The sequence below is a fragment of the Cornus florida genome, unplaced genomic scaffold (assembly GCF_030987335.1).
Source record: "Cornus florida cultivar Cherokee Brave unplaced genomic scaffold, ASM3098733v1 CherokeeBrave_3.0.0_Hap2_Chr04, whole genome shotgun sequence".
In the NCBI taxonomy this organism is placed as follows: domain Eukaryota; kingdom Viridiplantae; phylum Streptophyta; class Magnoliopsida; order Cornales; family Cornaceae; genus Cornus; species Cornus florida.
In genome coordinates, this window is record NW_026775574.1 from 52,846,848 (window position 1) to 52,874,761 (window position 27,914).

The 27,914-nt window shown below is 40.4% G+C and overlaps 1 protein-coding gene across 1 annotated transcript; it reads left to right on the top strand.

Moving 5' to 3' along the window:
* Positions 1 to 22,403: 22,403 nt before the first annotated feature.
* On the top strand, positions 22,404 to 25,676 carry LOC132303240 (putative disease resistance RPP13-like protein 2). Its single transcript, XM_059800421.1, has 2 exons — positions 22,404 to 25,092; positions 25,293 to 25,676. The coding sequence occupies exons 1-2, from the start codon at positions 22,702 to 22,704 to the stop codon at positions 25,380 to 25,382; spliced, it is 2,481 nt and encodes an 826-aa protein (XP_059656404.1). The 5' UTR covers positions 22,404 to 22,701; the 3' UTR covers positions 25,383 to 25,676.
* Positions 25,677 to 27,914: the final 2,238 nt, after the last annotated feature.

A 27,914-nucleotide genomic window follows, 5' to 3' on the forward strand; every position in this document is an offset into this window, starting at 1 on the left:
TCATTTCTTATCTAAATGGGGTGATTCTTGAGCCTATATTCATGTATTTTGAGTCAGATTTCCAATGGTACCAATACCATTCTTAGATTCTAATCACAGGGGGAGTTATTCATGTTTTAGTGAGGTAGTATCAGTTTTCACTTAAACCAGAAAAAAGGCATTTTTTGGGTTTCTTGGCCAATGTTCTTAGAACCTCTTGGAATGTTGTGAAATGATTAGATTAGTTTGTATTAACCTTGTTTGACTTGTTTAGAGTCAATTTTCTCCTTTTAATTGTGAATTGAGCATTTTGCCCTTTATTGACGAATTTTGCCCGTTTTAACTCTAGTTTCCTCTTTTGCTCACTTTAAATTTCGTGACCTCATGGAATGTCACATTGATGTCTTAGAGATGGTTTTTATCTCAAGGGACTATGGTTTCATCTTTTGCTTCCGCATTTCGGATCCGTTCTCGGGTCAACTTTCGGGTCATCACTAACGCAGCGGGTTGAAAAACTTGGGCCGTCACAGATCCCGCCAAGAAGGGGACAATCGAGGGGGACCATTGATCCACCTCTTCAGATAAATGAGAAGCAGTTGAAGTTGGACGTTCAGGCAGCTCTTTTTTATGCATTTCAGCCGGATGGAGCGTCATCGTCACAGGTCGTGCCACCACCGGCACCACATTCAAAGAAAAGTGAGATGGATGAGACTCTTTGCCACATCATTTGGTTCGTGAAGTTGATGCCGACCTTTTTTTAGTGCAGTCCAGACCCATTTGTTGTGGATGGTTTCATTGATAGGGTGGTGAAGCACCTTAATGCCATGAATTTGGCGATGGACAAGTTGAAGATCACTTTAGCAACTTACAACTTTGTTGGGGATGTTGAGATTTGGTGGAAGACCATTTCTCACACCCACAATCTGGACACAATGACCTATGGTACATTCAAGAAGTTGTACTACGAGAAGTACTTTCAGGCACCTAAGTGGAGAGAACTAAAGAAAGAGTTTGGTGGGTTGAAGCAGGGGAATATGACAGTCACTGAGTATAAGAACAAGTTCACATCGCTTTTGAGGTTTGCACCGGGGGTTGCCAATGATGAGGAAGGAAAAATAGAGAAGTGTGTTGATGGCCTCTATTTTACCATTAGGCCAATTGTGGCTGCCTCAGAACCGACAGAGTATTCAAAAGTAGTGTAAAAAGCTTTAGTGGTTGAGGCTGAGAGCAAAGACAGCTTTGTGTGAGTGTTTTCTCCGAGGGTCAATCCAATAAGAAGCAGAAGCATGAACAGTCAGGGTTCAAGGGACATCAGTCAATCAGATCCACACCCACAGCTTTAGTGTCCATGGGGTCTTCTAGACCAAATGTTACTTGTTTCAGATGTAGGCAGCCTCAACATTTTAAGTCCCAATGCACTCAGGCCCAGGTAACTCAGGTGATTTGTTTTAAGTATGGGCAGTTAGGGCATCACAAGTCCCAATGTACTCATATTCAAGTGGTATCTGGTAGTTGTTTTAGGTACGGCCAGTAGGGCCAAAGGGTGAAGGATTGTCCATAGCGTGGCAGTGGTTCAGGCAAAGGTGGAGGTTCACAGCAGAGCCAGACGCAGTCCACCAAAGTTCAGTTAGGATTTCGACCGCCACCACCACCTCAGCCATCTCAGCTAGCTATGTCAGCCCAGAGTTCTCGACCAGGCAGAGGGGCTTCTTCGAGTACACCCACTCAGCAGTCTGGTTATCAGACAGGTGGTCCTCAGGGGCAGAGGACTCAGGGTCGTGTGTTTTCGTTCACTCTAACCGAGTCACCATCCAGTCCTTTAGTTGTCAGGGGTATGTTTCTTGTATCCCATTCTTGGGCTCGTGTATTGTTTAATAATGGTGCTTCTTTTTCTTTCATTGCTTCATCATTTATACGAACATTGGGGTTGGAGGTCAGTCAGGTAGACAGACCGCTTTGTGTTGACACGCCTATTGGGGGTTCAGTCACTCTTGGTAGAGTTTGTAGGAGTTGTTCCATCACCATTGTCGGACGTGTTCTCGAGTTTAATTTCATCCTTCTCGAGATGACAGGGTTTGACGTCATTCTCGGGATTTACTGGTTTTCGTCTTTCAGAGCTGTCAATGATTGTTTCAGGGGCATAGTTTTAGTGTATACCCCGGATGGGGATTGTTTCTATTTTATGGGAGATTTGTGTGGTCCTTTCACTCCTTCATTCTATGGTGTAAGTGGTCGGGACCAGTAGATTTTCTTTTTGGCTAGTCTCTTAGTCAATGATGATATTGAGTTTTGTAGGGTCGATTATTCAGTGGTTGTGCGCGATTTTCTGGATGTGTTTCCGGAGGACTTGACGAAGTTGCCTCCACATCAAGAGGTGGAGTTTGCTATTGATTTGATGCCCTGTACCACGCCAATTTCTATGGCACTGTACCGTATGACACCAATTGAATTGGAAGAATTAAAGAAGCAGCTTGATGATTTGAGGGTGAAAGGTTTCATCCGACCGAGTGTGTCATTGTGGGGTGCACCGGTCTTATTCGCTAAGAAGAAAGATGGTTCTTTGAGGTTGTGAATTGATTACTGGAAGTTGAATCATGCCACCATCAAGAACAAGTATCCTTTACCAAGGATAGATGATTTGTTTGATCAGTTGAGAGGAGCCGGTTTTTTTTTTAAGATTGACTTGAGGTCAGGCTACTACCAGTTGCGAGTTAGGGATAAGGATATCCCAAAGACAGCGTTCCATACATAGTATGGGCATTATGTGTTCCTTGTTATACCTTTTGGCCTAACTAATGTGCCAGCGGCATTCATGGATCTAATGAACCGCGTCTTCCACGATTACTTGGATCAGTTCGTGGTAGTTTTCGTGGATAACATTCTTGTGTATTCATGGACTCGGGAGGAGTATGAGGTCCATTTGAGTATAGTGTTGCAAATTTTATGGGATCACCGTTTGTATGCCAAATATGAAAAGTGTGAGTTTTGGCTAAAAGAGGTGAAGTTTTTGGGACATGTTGTATCGGAAGGTGGGGTTTCAGTTGATCCTTCAAAGATAGAAGTAGTTTTGAATTGGGAGCAACCCAAGAATGTTTTTGAGATCCAGAGTTTCCTTGGCTTAGCGGGTTATTATCGGAGATTCGTGAAGGATTTTTCCCGCTTGGCAGCTCCTATGACCAGACTGACCCGAAAATGGATTAAGTTTGCATGGAATGAAGCCTGTGAGTCATCCTTTCACGAGTTGAAGACAAGGTTGACTACGGCTCCAGTATTAGTGATACCTAAGCGCGACTTGGGTTATGTGATCTATTATGATGCTTCACGCGATGGCTTGGGTTGTGTGTTAATGCAGGAAGGTAGAGTGGTAGCTTATGGGTCTTAACAGTTGAAGACTCACGAGCTTAACTACCCTATTCATAACTTAAAATTGGCAGCTGTGTTTGCTTTGAAGTGTTGGAGGCACTACTTGTATGGTGAGAAATTTGAGGTGTTTTCAGATTATAAGAGTTTGAAGTACCTTTTCTTCCAAAAGGACTTAAACAACAGACAAAGGTGATTGGTTGAGTTCTTAGAGGACTATAACTTTGACTTGCAGTATCATCCGGGCAAAGCAAATGTGATAGCTGATGCCTTAAGCAGGAAATCTCGGGGGACTTTGGCCGGATTAGCCATCCAGAAATGGAAAGTGCTTGAAGATTTTGAAGAGATGAGATTGTATTGTTTTGATGATAGTGATTACAGTGAGTTAGTATTCTTGTTTAGTCTCATGGCTTAACCTACTCTTGTTGGGTGAATAATTAAGTCGCAGAGACAGGATTCAGATTTGGATGCCATTCACACACTGGTCACTAGTGGTGAGACAGTGAAGGATTGGGCCTTGCATGCAGATGGAGGTTTTCGGTTCAGGGGTTTGTTGGTTGTTCCCACAGTTTGCCAAGAGGACGTCTTACAGGAGTTTCATACTTCCCGTTTTGCAGTTCATCTAGGTGGTACCAAGATGTATCACAATTTGAGGAGACAATATTGGTGGAGTGGAATGAAGAGGGACGTTACACAGTTTGTAGCTAAGTGCCTTACCCGTCAGCAGGTGAAGGCCGAGCACCAGAGACCAATGGTTTATTGCAGCCATTACCAGTGGCGAAGTGGAAATGGGAGGAGATTGCCATGGATTTTGTGACAGGTCTTCCTTGGTCACGGAGGGAAAACGAAGCCGTATGGGACATTATTGATAGATTGACCAAGATGGCTCACTTTTTGCCTATTAAGACAATAGATGACACAAAAACACTTGGTGTACTTTCTGTGAAGGAGATTGTAAGATTACACGGAGTTCCAGTGGCTATTGTTTTAGATAGGGATGCCAAGTTCATTTCAAAGTTTTGGGAAAGACTTCAAATAGCGTTTAGTTGCTCGTTGCATCTCAATACGACATTTCATCCATAGACAGATGGCCAATCGGAGCGTACCATCCAAATCTTGAAGGATATGCTTCGAGCCTATCTACTTGACTTGGGTGGTAGTTGGGAAAATCACCTTCCACTTATTGAGTTTGCCTACAACAACAGTTATCAGGCGAGTATTCAGATGGCTCCATTTGAGGCGTTGTATGGCAGACCTTATTGGTCTCCTGTTTGTTGTACTGAGGTAGGCGAGACAGCCGCCTTAGGACCCAACATTGCACTCGAGACTACTGAGAAGATTAAGCTGATTAGAAAGAGGTTACTCAGCTCAGAGCAGACAGAAGAGCTATGCGGATAATCGGAGACGGCCGCTATCCTTTGAGGTGGGAGATCACGTTTTTCTTCGGGTTTCTCCACGGAAGGGGTTGATGAGGTTCAAAAAGAGTGGCAAGCTATCGCCGTGATTCATTGGACCGTTTGAGATTTTGGACAGTATAAGAGAGGTGGCCTATAGACTTTCCTTGCCACTATAGTTGGACAGGGTCCATAATGTCTTTCACGTGTCGATGTTACCGAAGTATGAGCCAGATCCATCCCATATTCTTGATTGGGTTGATGTGGACATTGATGAGGATGTTTCCTATGAGGAAGGACTAGTTCAGATCCTTGACATACTGCAGAAGCTGTAAAAGGATAAGACGATACCGCTTATGAAAGTTCTTTGGAGGCATCACGGAGTTGAGGAGGCTACTTGGAAGCTTGAATAGGAGGTTCACTCTAAGTATCCAGCGTTGTTTTCTTCCCCAGGTATGGTTTGATTTCAATGACGAAATCCTTTTAAGTTGGGGACATTGTAATGATTCCATTTTTCATCATTCTTTTTTTAGAATTTTTCATTTTGGCAAGGGTATTTTTGTCTTTTTGCGTTTTCATGTACCGGACACTGCGAGGTGTGCCGGGTGTGTCTGAGAGTTGTTTGGAGCATTCCATTGAGTTGAGGACTCTTGGAAATGCAAAGGTTGTCATTTTACATTGTATTATTTTTTGGGCCAGTCGGTCCTGTGTGGGACCCGCTACCGGATTTTAGGTAAGGGTGTTATGATGCATGAATTCTTGTACTCTTGTGAGTTTCAAACTTAAATTGATGCCTAGCATGTTTAATTAGTGTTAATTCTTGCAAAGAATTGTTTTAAATGACAAGTATGGAATGTATATGACTACTTGTTAATTGTTTTAAGGTGATTTAGCATACTTACATGTTTATATGAAATTGAATCCATGTTTTACATGCTAGCTATGCAAAGTTAATTTTAAATGAGAGCTCTACCATGTAGTTTATAAATTTCCCTTGTATAGTATGTGTGAAAGTTATATGGTTGGGTTGATAAATTGAAGCACAAAGCATTCATGCATTCATGGGGAAGGAGAAAGGGGGAAAATGTTTTTAAAACAAACGAATTTGTTTTGGGGAAAATATTTTTTTTAAAAGTATTATGAAAACCGGACGCCTAGGAGGCGCCTTGTAATGACCCTGGATTTTTCAACCCAGCGTGTTCTGTAATGACCCGAACTGGATCCAAGATGCGGAAGCAAACGAAGTAAAAAACGCCTCTAGAGATATACATCATCTTTAAGATGCGAAAGTAACTCCCCTTAAAGCCATTAAACTCAAATGAGCCAAGCAAATGAAGCAAGAATGCCTAACTTGAAAAGAAATGAACCAAGGGCAAAATGGTCATTTCACACTAAAATGGGTGCTGCCATGCACACCATTGGAAAAATAATGAAAAATGAATGAAGTTAGACTGAAGAATCACCTGATTCTAAGTCCGGATGGAAAATATATGAATTTCAAACAAGGTGGCCTTATCCATTTAGAGTTACCATGAACCTATCTCGCTAGAACTGGAATAACTCTCACTATAGGTGAAGTTTTGATGCATGGTTGATACCATTGGAAAGCTAACTTCAATCTTTTGAAGTTAGGCTCAATAATGACTAGATTTGAATCATAAATGAGTGAGATATGATCCTATGAAGTCAATGCAAGAAAACTATCCAAGGAAACTGGAAGGAGAAGTTCCCAGGGGGGATTGGTCAACCAAAATGCAACCATCAGTCGGTCAAAACTCAACCGTTGGTCGGCCGAACCCCAATCATCAGCCAGCTGAAATAAGGTTTTTCCTAAAAAGCCTACTGGAATGGTCTCGAGGGAAACGTCAGCCGACCAATGAAGCCTCATCAGCCGACCGACACATCTGCTGCAGCTATGAAAAACTGCTGCAATGTGTGAAAATGGTGCTTGGGCCAATCCTAAGGTTCTACATGCTTTCTACATGACCCGACCATATTTCAAAACACTTCCTAGCCCCGTTCAAGCATCTAAAACAAGCCAAAGCGAGTAGGAACTCAAAGTGACACCCCAAAGATGAATTTTTCAATAAAATTCATAAAATCGCCCAAAAATAGGTCAAAAGTTGAGACTTGAGTGTTTTGTGAAATGTGGACATGCACGCGAACGTAGAAAGACATTTAAGACGCGTTCCAACGGTCCGCGGCTTCAAAATGTCAAGAACGCAAAATATGACCTCTCGAAGGCCAAAAATGCCTAAAAATGCTATAAATGAAACCACAATGAGAAACCTAGAATGAAATGGTGTTTGCCCCTTGGCCACACCTCATACATGATCATAGAAACCCTATAAAACAGAAAGAATGGAATTTCCATACCCAATGCAAAAGTTATGAAACAATGACTTAGCATTTTTCAATATTTTCATATTAAACTTTGAAAACGAAAGTGCCTAGAATACAAGTTACATGTCATTGGCCTCCGGCCTCATCTTATACATGTTGAATACAATGAAAAGAGTGTACTTATGTACACATTACATAAATGGAATCAAAGAATACAAGTTTGATACATAAGGCTACCAAATGATATTTCACGCTAACACTTGCATAAAATAGAAACTCGGAGCTACTAGCCATCCCAATGAACGATAAGCATCATGAACCAAGTCTTCGTACCCGAACAAATCCCCCAGTAACTTCGGGGTGAGTAAATAAGTTTACTCATAGAGAATGAGCATGCATCGACTCGATTTCTTTCAGATTTTTAGACTAACATGAAACAATTCAAAAGGGATCATGTCACCTAGCGTCTATGCCAAAGTGAGACTCAGGGGTCATCCTAAGCTACCCTAGAGTACGAACAACAAGAATCATGATACATATACATGTATAAAACAAATCAAGACTGGGATAATCTAAAGAATATGGCAAGAAGGATGCTTGAATATAGATTAACATGAATTGCATTATCAACATAGTTAAGCAAGATTTGGAATAATCCATACAACACGAAATGAAGGGTACTAGAATACGAGGATCACATTATCAATGCAATTGAACAAGGTTTGGAACATACCAATTTACACGACAAGAAGTATACTCGGATACAAGTTAACAAAAACTATATTATCAATGCAATTTACATGATTGGGACATACCAATTAACACGATAGGAGTAATACACGAAATCAAAAACAAAGCATAATATCTATGCAATTAAATAAGGATGGAACATTCCATGAAACACGAAAAGAGTTATACATAAGATCAAGAACAAGGCATAATATCTATGTAAGTAAACAAGATTAGAGCATTTCATATACACGACAAGTTTAAAGCTTCAAGGAATAGTAACTTGAAATTTAAAGAGTGAAATCAACCAATGTGGAAAACTCGGATATCGCCCGGATTAAAACCGTACTCTTAAGATCACTTTAGGGCTACTAACCCATGGATACCTTTCCCCTAGTGCGCACTATAGTGTAGGAGGACATTCCCTGGTACTAAAACCAAGTACTAGCCATGTCAATTCTTGATTGATATCCCAAGTCCCAAAATCAGTAAGTTGTGCAAGTCAAGATTGTATCAAAATACAAGAAATGCATTAACCACGTTTCATGTACAACCAAGATTTTGGAACACACAAGTCATGCCTTAAGTTCTCAACTATAATGGCATGTGAAATGTCAAGAAATCATAGTATGCATCTATATAGATTAGAACCAAGATATTGAGCATAAGAAATCCATTGAAGTACATATACCACAAGTATAAGATTAATGATTTAATTATTTACTAAGCAATACATGAATAATTAAACCATTCCAAGACAAATGTGCATGTTCATTAAGTACATTAATGAAACCTAGATATAAGGAGTCACGATGGTTGATAAAAAGATGAAGGTACATGAAATACAAGTCCGATTCATAAGTTAACACGAGTTCAATATCAAAGCATGATTAACGCGATGGAAGCATATAAGGAAATTTAATCTACTTAAGGGATTAAATTGTCAAGATTACAAGACAAATCAAGGATCACGTCAAGGACAAGTTCAATATCAACTTACATATTTATTTCATATAAGACACGACCATGTGAATCAAGTCCCATACAAGGGAAATAATTAAATATAAGTGTCAAAACTTATCCGATTATTCTCAAATTTATACATGTGAAGGAACTTGTCAAGGAAAGCATGAATGTTAAGTTAGAAACTTAATCAAGACAAATGAGTCATTGAATGGATTTTAATTAATCCTTTTAATTAAAATCTCTAGGTTTTGAAATTCATCCAATGATCTCAATTTAATATATATTATACAAAATGTCAATACTTGATTTAAAAATATGATACAAGTGAATTCTAAGCAAGACACGGCTATGAGTATTAAACTCTAATACTAGAGAAATAATAAATGAAAGGCTTCAAAACCTAATCAAATATTCCCGATTTAATATATTTGAAACTATATGACATGCATATCAAGAATACCAAGTCGGAATTCCAATGGAGTGAATAATACACTCGGAATAATTTAATTAATCAAATTAATAAAATATTACTAGATTTCAAAACATCTTCGATTTCTCTCAAATTCATCTATGTTGAAGAGCATGCTAGGGCCTAATATAATATGCTAACACACATTAATTTCAAGCTAGTTAAGGCCACATGAATTAATCTTTCACTTAAGATAAATATTAAATAAAAACTTCATTACTTGTCCAAAAGCTCTTGATTTAATATATGTCAATGACCATATCAAGAGGTAATATACTATCATGCCACAAGTTTAAAACATGCTATAACCCACCGGGAAAATCAAATCTCACACATGAAAATTAAATAAATAAAAATTCTAGATTTGATATCCAATCATATATATGAGTTGTATAAGAATCCATATCATGTAATACAACAAGAAAATAAATTATAACACCCCCTACCTCAATTTGAGATGAAAATCTCAAAAGCCCACCGAAATAAAAGTGCTCCGAATCCAACGAGGTTATACAAGGAAAAATGATAAACAGGAAAACGACGAAATAAGGAAAAGGCAAAATAGGAAAAAGACGAAAAAACAAAATCACCAAAAAAGGAATAGGAGGAAAAAGACCGGGTCATTACAACCTACTCTCTTTAAAAGGATTTCATCCCCGAAATCGAGTCGTACCTGAAAGAGAGAACAAATGGGGAAACTGAGAGCGAACCTCCTGTTCGAGCTCCCAGGTAGCCTCCTCAACACCGCGATGTCTCCATAAGACTTTAACCAATGGAATGGTCTTGGTCTGCAAAACCTGCTTTCATGAATCAAGAATCTGGACCGGACCTTCCTCGTAGGTCACGTCCTCATCAACAACATCTGTCCACCGTAAAACATGCAATGGATTCAGCTCATACTTCCTCAACATAGATACATGAAAGACGTCATGAACCCTATCCAGGTCTGGCAGTATTGCCAAACGATAAGCAACTTCACCGACGCGCTCCAAATTCTTAAATGGTCTAATGAACCTTAGAGGCAACTTGCCCGTCTGCCAAAATCTCAGAAGTCCCTTCCGTGGAGAAATCTTGAGAAAGACGTGGTCCCCTACCTCAAAAGACAAGGATCTCCTCCTTTTATCAGCATAACTCTTCTACCTACTCTGAGCTGTAGCCAACCGCTGCCGAATCAACTTAATCTTCTTTGTAGTCTCAAAGACAATATCGGGACCCAAGGCGACTATATCACCTACCTCGGTCCAACAAACTGGAGATCTGCAAGGTCTACCATACATTGCCTCAAAAGGTGCCATGCCAATACTGGTCTGGTAACTGTTATTGTTGGCAAACTCAACCAAGGGTAAGTAGTCTTCCCAACTACCCCCAAAATCCAAAATGCAAGCTCGTAGCATATCCTCCAATATCTGAATGGTACGCTCCGACTGACCGTCAGTCTAAGGATGGAATGCCGTGATAAAATGAAGCCCCATGTCAAGCGCCTCCTGAAAACTCTGCCAAAAGTGAGACGTGAACCTGGGATCCCTATCCAAAACAATGGATACCGGAACCCCGTAAAGCCTGACAATCTGCCCTACATACAGTCCACTAAGCCTCTTTGTGTCATCTATCACTGCCATAGGCAAAAGGTGAGCCATCTTAGTCAATCTGTCAACAATGACCCAAACGGCATCATTCCCTACCTTGGATCTCGGAAGTCCCGTCACGAAATCCATAGTGATGTGCTCCCACTTCCACTTTGCCACTGGTAGTGGTTGCAACAACCCTACCAATCTCTGATGTTCTGCCTTCACTTGCTGACAAGTAAGTCATTTAGCCATGAACTGAGAAACATCTCGTTTCATGCCTTCCCACCAAAACTGTCTCCGCAAATTCTGATACATCTTCGTACCACCAGGATGAACTACGAGTCGAGAATGGTGAAAATCCTGAAGAACAACGTCACGACAAGACAGAGGAACAACCATCTTCCCTTTGTACCTGAGACCACTGTCTGAATGCAAGGTCCAACCCTCTACATTCTCGCAAACCTGAAATTCGATCGTGGATGGACTTCATCTCCCCATCCTCCTGCTGTGCCTCAATAACTCTGCTAACAAGAGCCGGTTGAGTCACAAGGCTAAACAAAATAGCCGGTGAAACATCCTCATACAACTGCAAACCAAGCTCTGCAAGCTCTTCTAGCATCTTCCATTTGTGAATGGAAATGCGAGCAAGAGTACCCCGTGACTTCCTACTCAACGCATCGGCCACCACATTGGCCTTTCCTAGATGATACTGCAACTTAAAGTCGTAGTCCTCCATGAACTCAACCCATCTACGCTATCTCAAGTTCAAATCCTTCTAAGAGAAGAGATACTTGAGACTCTTGTGATTGGAGAAAACCTCAAATTTCTCCCCGTACAAATAATGTCTCCACCCTTTCAGGGCAAAGATAACCGCTGCCAACTCCAAGTCATGTGTCGGATAGTTTAACTCGTGAGTCTTCAACTGTTAAGACCCATAAGCAACTACCCATTTTGTCTGCATCAAGACACAACCCAATCCTTCTCGCGAAGCATCACAATAGACCACGTAACCCAAACCATGTTCAGGTATGATCAAAACTGGAGCCGATGTCAATCTGACCTTCAACTCCTGAAAAGCAAAATCACAAGCCTCATTCCATATGAACTTGACTCCCTTACGAGTAATTCAAGTCATAGGTGCCGCTAGACGAGAAAAATCCCATACAAATCTCCTGTAATAGCCAGCTAGGCCAAGAAAACTCCGAACTTCAAATACTGTCTTCTAACACTCCCAATCCATCACAAACTCAACCTTCGACGGATCCACTACAACACCGCTCCTTGAGACAATGTGTCCAAGGAACTTCACTTCGGTAGCCAAAATTTGCATTTCTCAAACTTGGCATACAACTGATTATCCCTAAGGATCTACAACACTGTCCTCAAATGATACTCATGCTCCTCTACCGAAGCAGAGTATACCAGAATGTCATCAACGAACACCACCACAAATTTGTCAAGATAGTCACTGAATACACAATTCATTAAATCCATAAAAGCTACTGGAGCATTGGTCAAACCAAATGGCATCACCAGAAACTCATAATGGCCATACCGTGTGCGAAAAGCGGTCTTGGATATATGCGCATCCTTAACCCTTAACTGATAGTAACCTAATCTCAAATCAATCTTCGAAAATCATGTCGCTCCCTTCAACTGATCAAACAAGTTATCAATCCTAGGCAAATGATACCTAATCTTGATTGTAGCATGATTCAACTTGCGATAATCGATGCAAAGTCTCAAAGACCCATCCTTCTTCTTCGCAAAAAGAACCGGTGCTCCCCATGGTGAAGCACTAGGACGAATAAAGCCCTTAGCTTTCAAATCATCCAATTGACCTTTCAGCTTATCAAGCTCTGCCAGTGCCTTACGGTACGGTGCCATAGAGATGGGCGCTGTACCGGGAATGATATCAATGGCAAAAACAACTTCCCTTAAAGGAGGTAACTCTATCAGTTCCTCTGGAAAGACATTAACAAAATCCTCAACAACTGTCGGAAGAACACGACCCAAACTGTTTTTTCTTCAACTAGCAAACTAGCCAAGTAGGATCTGTAGCAACTCCAGTTACCAATGCTGAAAACCATTGCCGGGTGGGAATCGCTCTGATCTCCCACAAAATGGAAACAATCCCCCTTGGGAGTGCAAACGAACACCCTCCCGCGGAAGCAATTAATCGTAGCCCGAAAGAATGACAACCAATCCATCCCAAGGATGACATCAAAGCCCGTCATGTCGAGAACAACAAAATCGAACTCTAAGGTCCGCCCAGCTATCTCCATAGCACAACCCTGACAAACACGATCCAAAGACATTGGACCCCCAATTGGTGCGTCAACACAGAGAAGACTATCCCGAAGTATGACCTCCAGACCCAATGAATGTGCAAATGATGCAGAAATGAAAGAATGTGATGCACCCGTGTCAACAAGAACTCGTGCCCAAGAACTGAAAACTGGAAAGATACCTCGAACTGAAGAGGTGCCTGCGGAAGCATCCACCTGTGGAAGAGCGTAAGCTCGTCCCTGAGTCCTTGAGCCCTGCTGTGAATTGCCCTGATAACCTAACTGATGTGTAAAAGTAGTAGGTGTAGAACCCCTGGCTGGATAAGTGCCAACTGGCGCCACTGGCTGTGGTGCCTGAGGAACTCTGAAACCAGACTGAACCACTGCAGACTGTGCCGGTACCATCTGTGAATCTGTGACATCACGTGACTTATTCAACAACCTTGGATAATCCTTCTTGAGATGACCTGGCCGCCTGCAATAGAAGCAAGCTCCCTGCCCTGTTTTTGTAGAAACTGAAGTCTGATTGGTATGTGCCCGAAGCTGTGGGCAGCGAGGCTTGATGTGCCCCGGCTGCTGACAATGGTAACAAACCACTCCCTGTGCTAATCCCGAAGATACAGGAACTATGGGTGCAGAACGATTCTGCTGCGGTGCCCCCTGTGAGTGAGTATTGTTCCCTGCCCTAGCCTTCTTCTACTGACTCCCGGAAGATGATGAATTGTCCCCGCAAGGCTGCTTGTGTGAACCCCTGATCCGTAACTGATCCCGTTCCTCTGCTTCAGCTAGCATAGCCCTCTGGACCACTTCTCTGTAAGTCCTCAAATCAAGAATTGAGACCCGTGGCCTGATGTCAAGATGTAGCCCATCCTGAAATTTCATTGCCCTGGCCTCATCTGTCGCTACCATATCCTTGGCATAACGAGAGAGAGAACTAAATCATGTCTCATACTCAATGACACTCATAGTGCCCTGATAGAGACCTGCGAACTGTGTCCTCATCTCCCGCCTCATAGCCCTAGGAAAGAAGCGCTCGAAGAACAAATCTCTAAACTCGTTCCAAGTCATCAACTCAACATTGTGAACATTGGTTATAGACCTCCACCAAATATCTGCATCCCCCATGAACAAAGAAGCAGTCAAGGAAATCCTTAACCTGTACGTGGGTACCGCCATACTATCTAACTTGCGAACCATAAGATCCAATCAAGCTTCTGAGACTAGCGGATCTGAACTCCCCGCAAATGGATCAATCTTGACCCTTTGTAGTCGCATAAAGTACTCTAGTTCCTCATTGACTATCGGTGCCGGTGCCGGTGCTGGTGCAGGAAACTATATCCCTGCCACCTGCCTGCATATCAACTCCTGTAAGGATTCAGCGATCCCCTGATTGATTCCCTGAGCAAACCCGCTCTTCGTAAGTCGGTGCCCGTGGCGGATTAGCATTCACGCCACAAACTGGAATCTTGGGCCTCTCCGGACCCCTTGTGAACTCGGTGTCAGCCACCTGCTCCTCAGTTCCCTGACTTGAGGACTCTCCACGTGTGACAACCATGGTGCTAAACGTGCAAAAGAAGGAAGGACAACAATAACACAAGTTATTATGACCGAGTGCAACTCACATTATGAATGCACGAAACACGAAGCAAGGCATGGTATGCAACATACAGTCATGCTAAAGCAATCAAGGAAAGCTGTATAAACAGTTAAGCACTTAAACAAGTAAGCATACATGTCAAACAAGGATGCTTTTAAACATATAAGCATATAAGCCTAAAAACATGTCATACTACCAAGCGTGCTATAACGGAACACATAAACATGTTATCAAAAGCATATGAACATATCAAAGTAAATCAACAAAAGAATGATATGCACCCAAAACCCATCATCCTAAGGTGTTCAAACCTAGAGCTCTGATACCACTTGTAACGGCCCAAGTTTTTTAACCCGGTGCGTTAGTGATGACCAGAAAGTTGACCCAAGAACGGATCCAAAATGCGGAAGCAAATGATGAAACCATAGTCCCTTGAGATAAAAACCATCTCTAAGACATCAATGTGACATTCCATGAGGTCACGGAAGTTAAAGTGAGAAAAAAAGGAAACTAGAGTTAAAACGGGCAAAATTCGTCAATAAAGGGCAAAATGGTCAATTCAAAATTAAAAGGAGAAAATTGACTCTAAACAAGTCAAACAAGGTGAATAAAACATAATCTAATCATTTCACAACATTCTAAGAGTATCTAAGAACATTGGCCAAGAATCCCGCAAAATGCCCTTTTTCCAGTTTAAGCGAAAACTGACACTACCTCACTAAAATATAAATAACTCCCACTTTGATTAGAATCTGAGAATGGCATTGGTACCATTGGAAATCTGACTCAAAATCCATGAATTTAGGCTCAAAAATCACCCCATTTGGATAAGAAATAAGGGATATATGGCCATTCAAAGTCGGAACAACAGTGCTGAAACTGAACTGAAAGAGCTGGAGTATGAAAGCTATTTAGGTCAACCAAAATGGAGTTTTGGTCGACCAAAATGACCAAAATTTTTGCTAAAAACCTGAATTTAAGTGCTGGTTGTTTTAGTAGACCGAAATAAGGTTTGGGTCGACGAAATAGGCCTTGAACAGTAGAATTGGCTATTGGAATGATGAATTACTGTGCATAGACAAATCCAATTGCCATCGATCGACCGAAATGGAGTTTCAGTCAACCAAAACACCCCAAAATGCTACTGGAAAACCTGTTATGAGTCCAAGGTGCTAAGGTTCAACCTATACTTTGAATCCCATTACAATTTGGTTCAAAATGAATGTGTAAAACTGATTTTTCATTGAAATACAAGTGTGTGGATATGCCAACAACTTTGATATGAATACTTGAAGGTAAAACAATGGCCCATGGCCTCATACATGACAATTACAAGATTTTCATATATCAAACCTCCAAAATTAGTTCAAATGCATTTTGAAGCAAAAGTTTGATGTCAAGAGAGTATAACTACAAAAGTGAACATGCTTGGCCCTTGGCCTCTTTACATATATACTTATAATGTGAAATGTAAATACTTAAGTATCATTACATGTCAAGAAAGCTACATAAGTTTCTAAAGTACCATGCACCCATGGTATACAAAATGTGACATCAAAAGAAAGGCATGCTAAACACTTGCATGTCAATACACAAAAATGCTTTAAATAGCTCATAGGCCTCTAAGGATGATGAGCATCCAAGAACATAGTCTCTTTACCTAAAAAATAATCCAAACCACAAGGGCGAGTAATCAAGTTACTCGTAGGAAGAAGCATATGTGTATACCCTAAAGTTTCAATATCATTGCAAGATCAATATAGACGAATACAATGGAGCATTCCACTTAACGTCTACGTTCAAGGTGTTCTAAGGGATCATCTTAAGCTAACTTAAATGATTCTTTAACAACACATATCAATATCAATGCACTTAACAACATCAATTCGCCAATAACAAGAATTACAAGTTACAATTAAACATTGGATGTCAACTTGGAATTTAATGCGAAATCAATTAGTGGAAGACTTGGACATCACGTCTCGGACTAAACCAAGATCAAAATGGTTATTCCGGGCATTAACCCGTTGGAAAGACCACCCTAGTGCGCACTATCTCAATTGGGGAGAACTCATACCTCCCGCACTAAAGCCAAACTTTAGCCATGTCACCTTAACAATGTCCCAAGAGAATCCAAAATATATCAAGTTCAAAACTTATATATAGATAATAAGGCATATCAACCACCTTACAAGCACAAGTACTTTGAAACCACACAGACCATGTCTTAGGGTTCCAAGTCTAGAATGGCATGCAAAATGACAAGTCATCATCATGATATTATACATAATACAATACCACCAACTTATCAATTTCAATCATGCCTCAACAATAAGCTTTAAACACTAAATATCAGCATTTAAGGCAATAAGCTTCTATGATAATTACAATTAGTAATCCACAAGAACATAGAATTATTATCACAATAATATAGCAAGTCAAGTCAATGGGAAATTTCATATAACATTAATAATTCTACAAGAGTTCTATATCATCACTACATGTGAGAATACAAGAATTTAGTATACTACTAAAGTATATAATCCTTCTACACATGATTTATACATATCATATATGCTTAAATCAATAAACCCTAAGTCAAGATGTGAGGGTTTCCTATAATATGCAAGACTATCATATTAAAAGTATGTATACAATATATATTAAACCCCAAGGATTATAAAACACTTAAAATATAAACATACTACCACCCCTACCTCAATAGAGAATTGAATCTCTATAATCCAAGCAACCAAGCTCTAAATGGAAAACAAGTTTAGGGTTAATGAAAAATATAGTGAGAGGAAACTTTTCTCTCCCAAGGTTTATGGTCTAAGGTGAGTGGAAGGAAGCCAAAATGAAGAAGAAATCTATTAACCAAGCTTTTCTCCAATAGAGTCTTTGTTAAGGTTTTGAAGAACCAGTGAAAATGAAGAGGATAAAGGTGAAAATGGTGAGTGGAGGGTCTAGTAATCATCGACTCACTATGTGCTTTTACACTACCTCTCACACACACACAATGCAAGACTAAACCATAAGCCTACACTTGTCACTAATCCAATGCTCCTTCCTAGGCTTAATCTTAAGCCTACACTTGTCAACAATCAAAGCCAACATGTGCACCAATCCTAGGCCAACAATTGGGTGAATCTCCACCCTCCAAATGTCAAGATGTTACACATCCAAGTCACTCCACCCCATTGCCAACAAGTGGCACCATGAGAATGTGACCCTTGTCACACTTTTCAAAAATTACAAAAAGGTCCTTTTTGAAAATATCTTCCAAAATAAATTACAAAATGGTCCCTAAAACGAAAAATAATTATTACTGAAACCCCAAAAATAAAGAAGAATTACAAGAAAGTATGCATTCATGCCCTTTATGAAAAAATAAGCAACTAGATTGTATTTTCTACAAAAGTAAAAATACAAATGTCATGGAAATCAAATATCATGAATGCATGCAAAACCGAAATCAAATCCGAGCACAAGAAGTGAGGTTATGTAAGGAAAAATGATAAACGGGAAAAAGACAAAATAGGGAAAAGACAAAATAGGAAAAAGACCAAAAAAGAAAATTGCCGAAAAAGGAAAAGGAGGAAAAAGACCAGGTCATTACAGGATCAACTCACGCAACAAAACATTCTCCCCAACCTGCTCCTGATCCCTTTCCAAGGGATTGGAACTAGAACTCTCACCGGGATCCTTTTGTGGTGGCATGACGCTATAAAACGAGAGAATGGATCAAAACAAGGACACTAAAATACACACGAGAATAGAGTCCTCACGCGAATGACTCAACAAGAAATGACACCACTTAAGCACTTCCCATAATCCCGTAACACCCAACCATTGATGAGCATGATCATGTTAACAATATGCACTAACTTTAAACACTTAACACGTAATCACGTAAACAGTTAAGCAATCAATCATGCTTCTTAAACAATTAAACCACTTAACACATAAGCACATAAGCATTCAATCATATAAGCACTTAAGCAATGACAAATAACTCAACTCCCCATGCAATCCTAGGTAGGCCTCTACCCGTTGACCTAATGGTATTCGAACCATTGCTCTGATATCAATTTTGTAACGACCCGAACCCATAGGTCCGAACCGTTAACCGGGTCCTAACCCGAACCCGAGGTCACCTAAGTCAATACCATCAACTTCAGTATATTACATCATTATTTACTTCATTACCATATCGAAAACATGCCTCATGAGGTCATTAAGCAAGATTCCAAGGCCCAAGGTACGATATACCAAAAAGGGAAGCAAAATGCATAAGCAGCAGCATTTCGGTCGACCAAAATATCTTTTGTGCCAGTCGATCGAAGCGGTTATTTCGGTTAGCCAGTTGTGGCCTGGAAAGCAGCTGAACTCTCTGGACGGTTCGGTTGACCGAAGTGGCTATTTCGGTTGACCAAAATGGCCCTGCGAGGTAGAAATTCTGTAGAAAATACCATGAACCTGGGAGTGAACAATTGTCAAAAAATGGATCCTTAAAACTGATTACGTCCATGCCATACACATACAAGATTGATGGATATAGGTTACAACATGCACCTAGAAGTTATACCAGCACTTTTATACATAGTTCTTTACAACCTTTAGCAAAAATCACAAAGGCTTACAAAACATACATTTTCAAAAAAAAACTTCATTTAGAACTTTGCAAAAAGGCCTAGGTTGCATGTACAAAATACAACGTCAATTAAAGTCCCAATCTCGTCTAGTATGGTGGTGGGTTGTCATCTGCTACTTCTTTACCCGAACTTGAAAAATATTAAATAATGGGGTGTGCATAAGCTCCGTAGGAAGTATCTAAGACACACTTCATATAGTTCCGTGAATTCTACACAAAGAATGGATAATAAGGGACGAGGTCATTCCACGGGAATACATATTCTTAATCACAATAACAAGCATATTACAAATGACTCAAATCACAAATTCCTCACATGTACGATGAAGTGCAATGTCATGCCTATGCCACTCTCTGTTTCTGAAACAATTCCGTTTCAACAACCAAACCGTTAGTGTAATCCGACCTAAGGCACCTCCAAGGCGTCACGAAAGGAAGGTTGGTTAACTATCCACGACCACAAGGCACTTCTAAGGCGTCGCATCCGGCCTAGTTAGCTCAACTACATTCCCTTCTAGACTACACCAACATCACCGACCACTAGACACCTCCTAGGCGTCCAGTTTTCACAACACTTTTTAAAAAAAAATATTTTCCGCAAAACAATTTCGTTTGTTTTAAAAACATTTCCCCCCTTTCTCCTTCCCCATGAATGCATGAATGCTTTGTGATTCAATTTATCAACCCAACCATATATAACTTTCACATATACTATACAAGGGAAATTTATAAGCTACATGGTAGAGCTCTCATTTAAAATTAACTTTGCATAACTAGTATGTAAATCATGGATTGAATTTCATATAAACTTGTAAGCATGTTAAATCACCTTAAAACAATTAACAAGTAGTCACATACATTCCATGTTTATCATTTAAAACAATTCTTTGCAAGAATTAACACTAATTAAACATGTTAGGCATCAATTTAAGTTAGAAACTCACAAAAGTACAAGAATTCATGCATTAGAGAACACCCCTACCTCAAATTTGTAGAAAAACTCTCAAAATGGGTCTCAAAATTTGAAATCCTGGGGGAGGCCAAAACTGAAATTGCTTATACTCACACGTAGATCTCGCATTGCTCTCCGTTTTGCCGCAAACGGCTCCCAAAAACTCCAAGAAATAAGGAAGAAATTGAGACTTGAAGTTTTGCAACCAAAGAAAAAGAAAAATTAAGAATAAGAGAAAAAGAGCAAACTGTCGGGGAGAGAGAAATGAGAGGCCAAATATGGTCTCTAGCCCACTAAAGTGATAATGGTGGGTCCCACCACTTACCAAAATCCCACTTAATTGATTTTTTCACCACAAAAATATGCACATGCACACAACCATATAAAATCCACATAAACACTTTAAAGAAAATAAATGATATGCAAATGGACCCAACCAAAACTCCCGTTCACGACAAATCAGGTAGCGGGTCCCACACGAGATCGTCTAGCCCGAAACATAATAAAATATAATATGACAACCCTTACATTTCTAAGGGTCCTTAACTCAATGGAATGCTCTAAAAAACTCTCGGACACACCCGGTACACCTCACGGTGTCCGGTACGCGAAAACGCAAAAAGACAAAAATACCCTTGCCGAAACAAAAAACTCTAAAAAAAAAATGATGAAAAATGGAAACATCACATAAACAACCCCGATAGTGGGTTCCGCCCGGGACCTCCCGACCCGAAAAATAGAAAAATACCGAAATGACAACCAATGTATTTCCAAGAGTCCTAAACTCAAGGAAATGTCCCAATCAACACTCTGACACACTCGGCATACCCCACGGTGTTTGGCACGCAAAACAAGATAAGACAAAAATATCCTGAAAAAAAATTCCAAAAAATGAAAAATGACAAAAATCGGAAACATTACAGCATAATTCATCAAATCTCTAATATTATAATCAGAGAAAAACCATTGTGTAATCATCTCATTCACAACTATAAGAAGTGAATGAGCTGTTCTCAATCACAAGATTCAAATATCTAAGACAAGATAGAAAAATATTTGTAATTGAATTAAAACTTTAAAACCGATTTTTATTGAAAAGTCAATTAAAAATCTTATAGATTACACAATCATGCATGAATAATTGTTCTTCAATAAATAAATAAAATCAAACCAGTGGTGCTAAGCTAGGGCTACATCATAGCCTTAACAAAGCATTTAGCCAAGCATGACTAGAGTGGAATTCTTCATAGTTAAGGAACACATCTTCATCACCATGGATTGATCCATTTTGTCTTCTGAATGCTTCTAGCTCCTCTATATCCTCTCTAATGATGTAGAGAACTCCCTTTAAATAAGAGAAGATCACCCCTAAAGTTCTCTTTTTCAAATAGAAGACATATATGAAAAATCTGCTAAACAAGGATTCCAAAATTCGTACAAACTTTCAACCTAGTCTTGACAAGGTAAATAACTGTTTTATGAAATTCTCGTGAGATACAAAATTATAGTTTTTCGAATTTCCTTTCAACCTTAGCAAGAATTTAGCTATTTTGACATTCGAGGAGAGAGATACAGATAGATTATCAAAATGGATTCAAGTTTCTAACTTTGGAGAAAGTTTCCTAGTTGGAAAAAGATCCATCCTTCTCTTTTTCTTTCCAATCTCATCAACTTGTGGCTTTTCTTGGACTCTTTTCTAAGTCTAATTAGACTTGAATTTTCATCATTATTTAGTCCTATGAAATGCCATCTTTTAAAGTTCACAATTACTGGTCTTGACTGATTTTATAATTAAAGTCTTGAAATAAATTAAAATAATAAAATAATATAAAATCACAAATAAACTACTACTATGAGAATAAAATATGCAAGTTAAGACACTAAAATATATAACATTTAGCGCCTAACATGTCTCATGTACTAGAAAATTTTGGTTGCATTCATTGCACCGAGCATGTCTGACTTTTCACTATTGCACGTATAATACATGCAACCGTAGGTGTATTACATAGACAATATAGATGCACCCGTTACACAACCAAATATTTTTCCTCATCTACCCTCTGGCCTATAAGAGAGGGACACAAAATTAAGACATAAAATTGATTTTGTGTTCACCAAGTCTTTGGCCAACTTCAATATCTTATCTACCTTCTGGCCTACAAGATTGGGACACAAAATTATTGACTTTCTGGTAACACGGAATAAAGATTTGTGTCACTTTCCCTTTCTCATTTTGCTGTTTGGAATCCAGACTCCAAATTATTTTCTTCCGAACAAAGAAGTCCCCAATTCCTTGCAAATATTGGATCTGCAACCAATAAAACACCGGAATTTAGACATACAGCAGATCCATCAACTCCTTTCTACCTCTCTGGGGTTTGGTCAGCAGAGAGATTGGAATGGCCGCAGAAGCAGTTGCATCGGTGGTGATAGAAAAACTGACGGCGCTGATTGAGAAATCATTCATCGTCGACAAAGTGATAGATCAAGTGGAGGAGATCAGAATTGCTGTGAGACGGATGATGCGGGATGCTGAAGAACAGAAGCCAGACTGCAACGAAGAAGGGAAGAAGTGGACATGTGACTATCTTGGCATTCTTTATCAAGTGGAGGATGCCATTGAAACTTTTGCTCTAGCCCGTCATCGGAGGAAGAGCTCACTGTGGCCGATTGGTGGCTTCTTCAACCACTTGGGGTTTTCCCAAAAAAGCCTCCTTAAGAAGATGCTGGAAATCCAAATTAAAATCAAAGAACTCAACGACAAAAAGGCTTCTGCTCAACCCGTACAACATGATGAGGGTCAAGAAGAAGAAAAGGAAGCTAACGCTTCTATTGATTCGCCAAGACTTGAAAAAAGTAATAGCAGTAATAGTCATGCAATTTCTCAAGTGACTAATAAGGTAAGGCCCGCCCTAGCCTTTGCCAATCCAATACGACGTATCAGGTCTGCATTGAGCTTCAACGATTGCCTGCGGAATTTTACCGATGAACGCAGCATCACACATGATGTGAGACTGTTGAGCGAATCGGATTGCTGGGAAATGTTCTTGAAGAATGCCCGATTGCCACAAACTAGTATTGACAACTCGTCTCTAAAGCAGATGATTCTGGAAAAATGTGACGGTCTACCCCTGAGGATTGTTCTCCTTGGTGGTCTGTTATCGACCAAGAAAGAAGCAAGTTGGGATGAATGGTTTCGAGTCGTTGACCAATCAAATCGTGATATCTTCTCGTTGAGTTACGATGACCTACTCGTTCACTCAAAGCTCTGTCTTCTTTATTTAGCGCTTTTCCCCAAAGATTATGATATCCCAGTAAGGAGGTTACTTCGGTTGTGGCTTGCAGAGGGATTCGTGAAACGATCTCCCACAATGATCCCAGAGGATGTGGTAGAGGAATACTTTGAGGATCTGGTTAAAAGGAACATGATTCAGATATCTAAATTGAGGTCCGATGGAAGCGCCAGAGGATGTCGTTTACTGGGTGCTCTACATGATAACTTATCGTCCAAAGCACAAGACATCAGCCTATTCCATATCCACCGCAACTCCAATAGCTGTGGAGCTGCAAGTCATGTTCGTAGGATCGTTGAGTACGTCGATATTAAGAATTGCGATCCCTCCGAGTTCCAGAAGGTGCGGTCTTATTTATCATTTAACTCTCAAGAGAAAGATACACCGGCAACGGAAGTAGGGCAATTTGTCAGCGAACTCATTGGTAAGAAAGGCTTTGGATTGCTGAGGGTGCTTGATCTAGAGGGTGTGTACAAACCGAGTTTGCCTGAGAATCTGGGAGATCTCTTTCATTTGAGATATCTGGGGTTGAGATGGACTTTCTTAGACTACCTCCCTTCCTCGGTGGGCACCCTGACCTACCTCGAAACATTGGATTTGAAGCACACGTACATCAATAGTCTACCCAGTTCCATTTGGAAATTGAAGCATTTGCGACACTTGAATCTCAATGAGATTCGACTTGACATGCCATCACAACCACCCAATTCCCGTCTCCTTACATTATGGGGATTAGTCATAGATCACAAGAGCCCGGTGAGGAATTGTTTGGACAGGTTGCGTGACCTTAGAGAATTAGGCATTACACTCCATTTGAGCGCCGACCCGGAAGACAAAGCAGAGATTCAAAAAAAAAAAAAGGAAGACACAGCAGAGGTTCAAAAAAAACAGGAAGACACAGCAGAGGTTCAAAAAAAAAAAAAGGAAGACATAGCAGAATGGGTTGCAAATTTAATTGATCTTCAATCTCTAAGGTTGAGATCAAAGGATGAGAGGGGATGTCCAATGGACCTCTGTTTGAATCCATTGTCAGGTTTAGAGAAACTTTCCCATTTGTATTTGCTGGGGAATTTACAAAAGTTACCTGATAAATATGATTTCCCACCAGCAGTTAAAGTTCTCACATTGTCAGTCTCCCGGCTGACCGAAGATCCCATGCCAATCCTGGGGCACCTGCCAAGCCTAACCGTCCTCAGGCTTTTAGCAGACTCGTACCTTGGGGAAAAAATCACTTGCCCTCTAAGAGGATTTAGTAAGCTTCAAGTCCTGAAACTCTGGATGCTGAAGGAGTTGGAGGAGTGGGAATTGAAGACGGGGGCAATGCAGAGCCTCAGAAAACTGAACATCAGATGTTGTCATGGACTGAAGAACATACCCCAGAGACTGATGGAATCGAGCACATTGGAAGAATTGATTTTGACAAACATGCCAGATGCATTCGTAGCTGATGTTAAGTTATACCGCACCCCTACTGTCAAGAATTTTGCCTCTTTGCCGGTGAGTTTCTTCTCTTCTTTCATCACCCCATCCCTATCTTAATTTTACATTAAAGCTACTAATTTCTTAAACTTCACTAGAATTAGTGGGGGTAAAAGGTGAAGGAAGAAAAAAACTTCCGTGTCCTCCATTCTAACTTAAAATATTTGCATGCTAAACACTTACTTGGAACTGAGCTCTTAAATTTGTCGTCATGGCAGTGGAAACAAGATATTCTTTCGGAAGGGGGCATTAATGATCCAACTATTGCTAGAGATGCTGAGGCTGCGTTGGCCGGCTGTCCCAGATAAAGCCAGAAACTTGAGCTTCAATATGTAGGGCCATTTCCCAGATAAAGTTCACATTTTTAACTTGGAATCGTTTCCACTGTCTGCTTCATCGTCTCATTCTGTTCAATGCTGTAGCTAGTGTTAAGAGGGTCTCCTCATTTGTTCCTCGTTTAATTATGTACTGCCACATTTTTGGGCGAGAAACTTCTAATACTCCAACTCAACAAGCCTGTTTTACCAACAAGGATCATGACTTCGGTATAAATGCTAATCATTTTTAATAAAGACAAACTTATTTATTCGAATTCAAAAAAATTACTACAAATTAAAGAACGAGAAGGGAAATAGCGGAGAGATTTTGTGTCTTTTTTTTTTTTAATTTAAAAAAAGTACAACATAAACTAAAAGGAAAAACAAATGCAGAAAAGCCTGAGCTGTGAGCAGCTTGAGCTGATGCTTAACCAGAATCAACCCCATCAACAGCCTGACCAAATGATACTCATCATCTATTTTGATGCATTCCTACTAAGCTATACCACAAACAGGGTAGTTTAATGAACAACTCTACGTCCATTTTTGTGCCACTTTCTTCCTCATCGAGGAACAATGGCAGTTGCAAAATCCCAGCTTCCATTCTACTCAATTTTATGGAAAAGTAAACATGTGGAGCAGACATTGATTAAAGAGAACCTTGAAATTTATGCTTCTTTGCTTGTGATTATATCAAGTCCAAATGATACAAGACATCTAAGTCTAGTTGCTGAAAGAGAGGTCTATGTAGCATGTGAAGAATTGAAATTAACAATGGGTCGTTTACTATCAAGCAGAACACAAGGAGACCCCATAATGTTGCGACATTGAATGAAAACATTCCATGTAATTGCCAAGTGTTTTATTTAGATTCTAAATCTTTTTAATGGCAAGTATTCTTAACAGAAATTACATAAAACAAAGAATACTACAACATAAAGCAGGGAAAAACTTCTGGTTCCAGCCAAATCCTAATTGCCTGCAATTACAACTTTAAAGGGACGTTTCAATTGGAGTAAGGAACTATTTTAGCCTGATCTGCAGCCCTACAGTCCAACTATATGACTCCTGTTCAGGCGAACTTCAGATATGAGTATAAAGCAGATTATGATCAAATAAAGTGTTAACATTTTATTATAAACACAGTTGGTAATGGGATTTATAAAATTAAATCAAATACTAAACCAAGCAACCATGTATTAGTTACAATCAGCCATCCATCAAAATGTTAATATACTCTAATAGTAAACTACAGAATGAGGACCACTGAAAATAAATTATGGAACGGTTTTTAGAAGAAACTTTGAAGTTTCCCACATAAATCAGAAAGAAGCGTAACAGTAAATTAGAAAAGAGTGGTTTGACCTCTGGGCAATCTGCTTAACCCTAATGTTGGGTTCCGGAGTGCCTAAGGTTCCAGAACATGATCTCCGGCACCTTACTAAATCCCTTTTTCTGAAATTTCTTCACTTCATAATCTGTTTCCCACCCTCTCAGCAAACCATTCATGTCATTTACTCCAAAAGAACACCTACATGGACCATAAACAATTGGCTCATCAACCTCGGTATCTGAATCTCTGAATCTTCATTCTTCGGATGCCAATAATGTGCATAAAATGGAAACTTCCTCATTGCCTGATCGAATTCCATATCCCTACAAACAAAGATCTTCTTTATCATCTGCTCTTCACTTAACTTTTGTGGGTGTCACTTATTAAAGGCTGACATGGCACATTGACAAGTCAATACAAGCCTAACCAAAGCCCTCGTGGCGATTTGAAAAGTCAAAAGCCTCAAAGGACCAACCCCTGACATCGCATCAGGCCCATCAAACCTCGAGAGACCAACCCTCGAGCACCCCAAACCCTGACATCGCACCAGGCCCATCAAGCCTCGAGGGACCAACCCTCGAGCCACCCAAGCCCTGGTATCGCACCAAGGCCATCAAGCCTCGAGGAACCAATCCTCGAGCTCCCCAAGCCCTAGTATCGCTCCAGGCCCATCAAGTCTCGAGGAACCAACCCTCGAGCGCCCCAAGCCCTGGTATTGCACAGGCCCATCAAGCCTCGAGGAACCAACCCTCGAGCGGCCCAAGCCCTGGTACCGCACCTGACCCATCAAGCCTCGAGGGAACAACCTTCGAGCACCCCAAACCCTGGTATCACACCAGGCCCATCAAGCCTCAAGAGACCAACCCTCGAGCACCTTAAGTCCTGGTATCCCGCCAGGCCTATCGAGCCTCGAAGGACTGATCCTTGGGCACCCCAAGTCCTAGTACCACACTAGGCCCATCAAGCCTCGAGGGACCAACCCTCGAGCACCTCAAGCCCTGAGGCCACGATAGACAGTAATACATTAAGAGAGTAGAGCCCCAGAGAGCTCACCATCAGAATACTATGGGTTTATACATAACACGAAATGAAAGTAGGGCTTTCGCAGCTACAAGGAACCCAAGTTTGGGAAACTTAGGAGGATCTTGGATTGGCAGATAAGAAGTCAAGAAGTGCCTTCGCTCTTAACA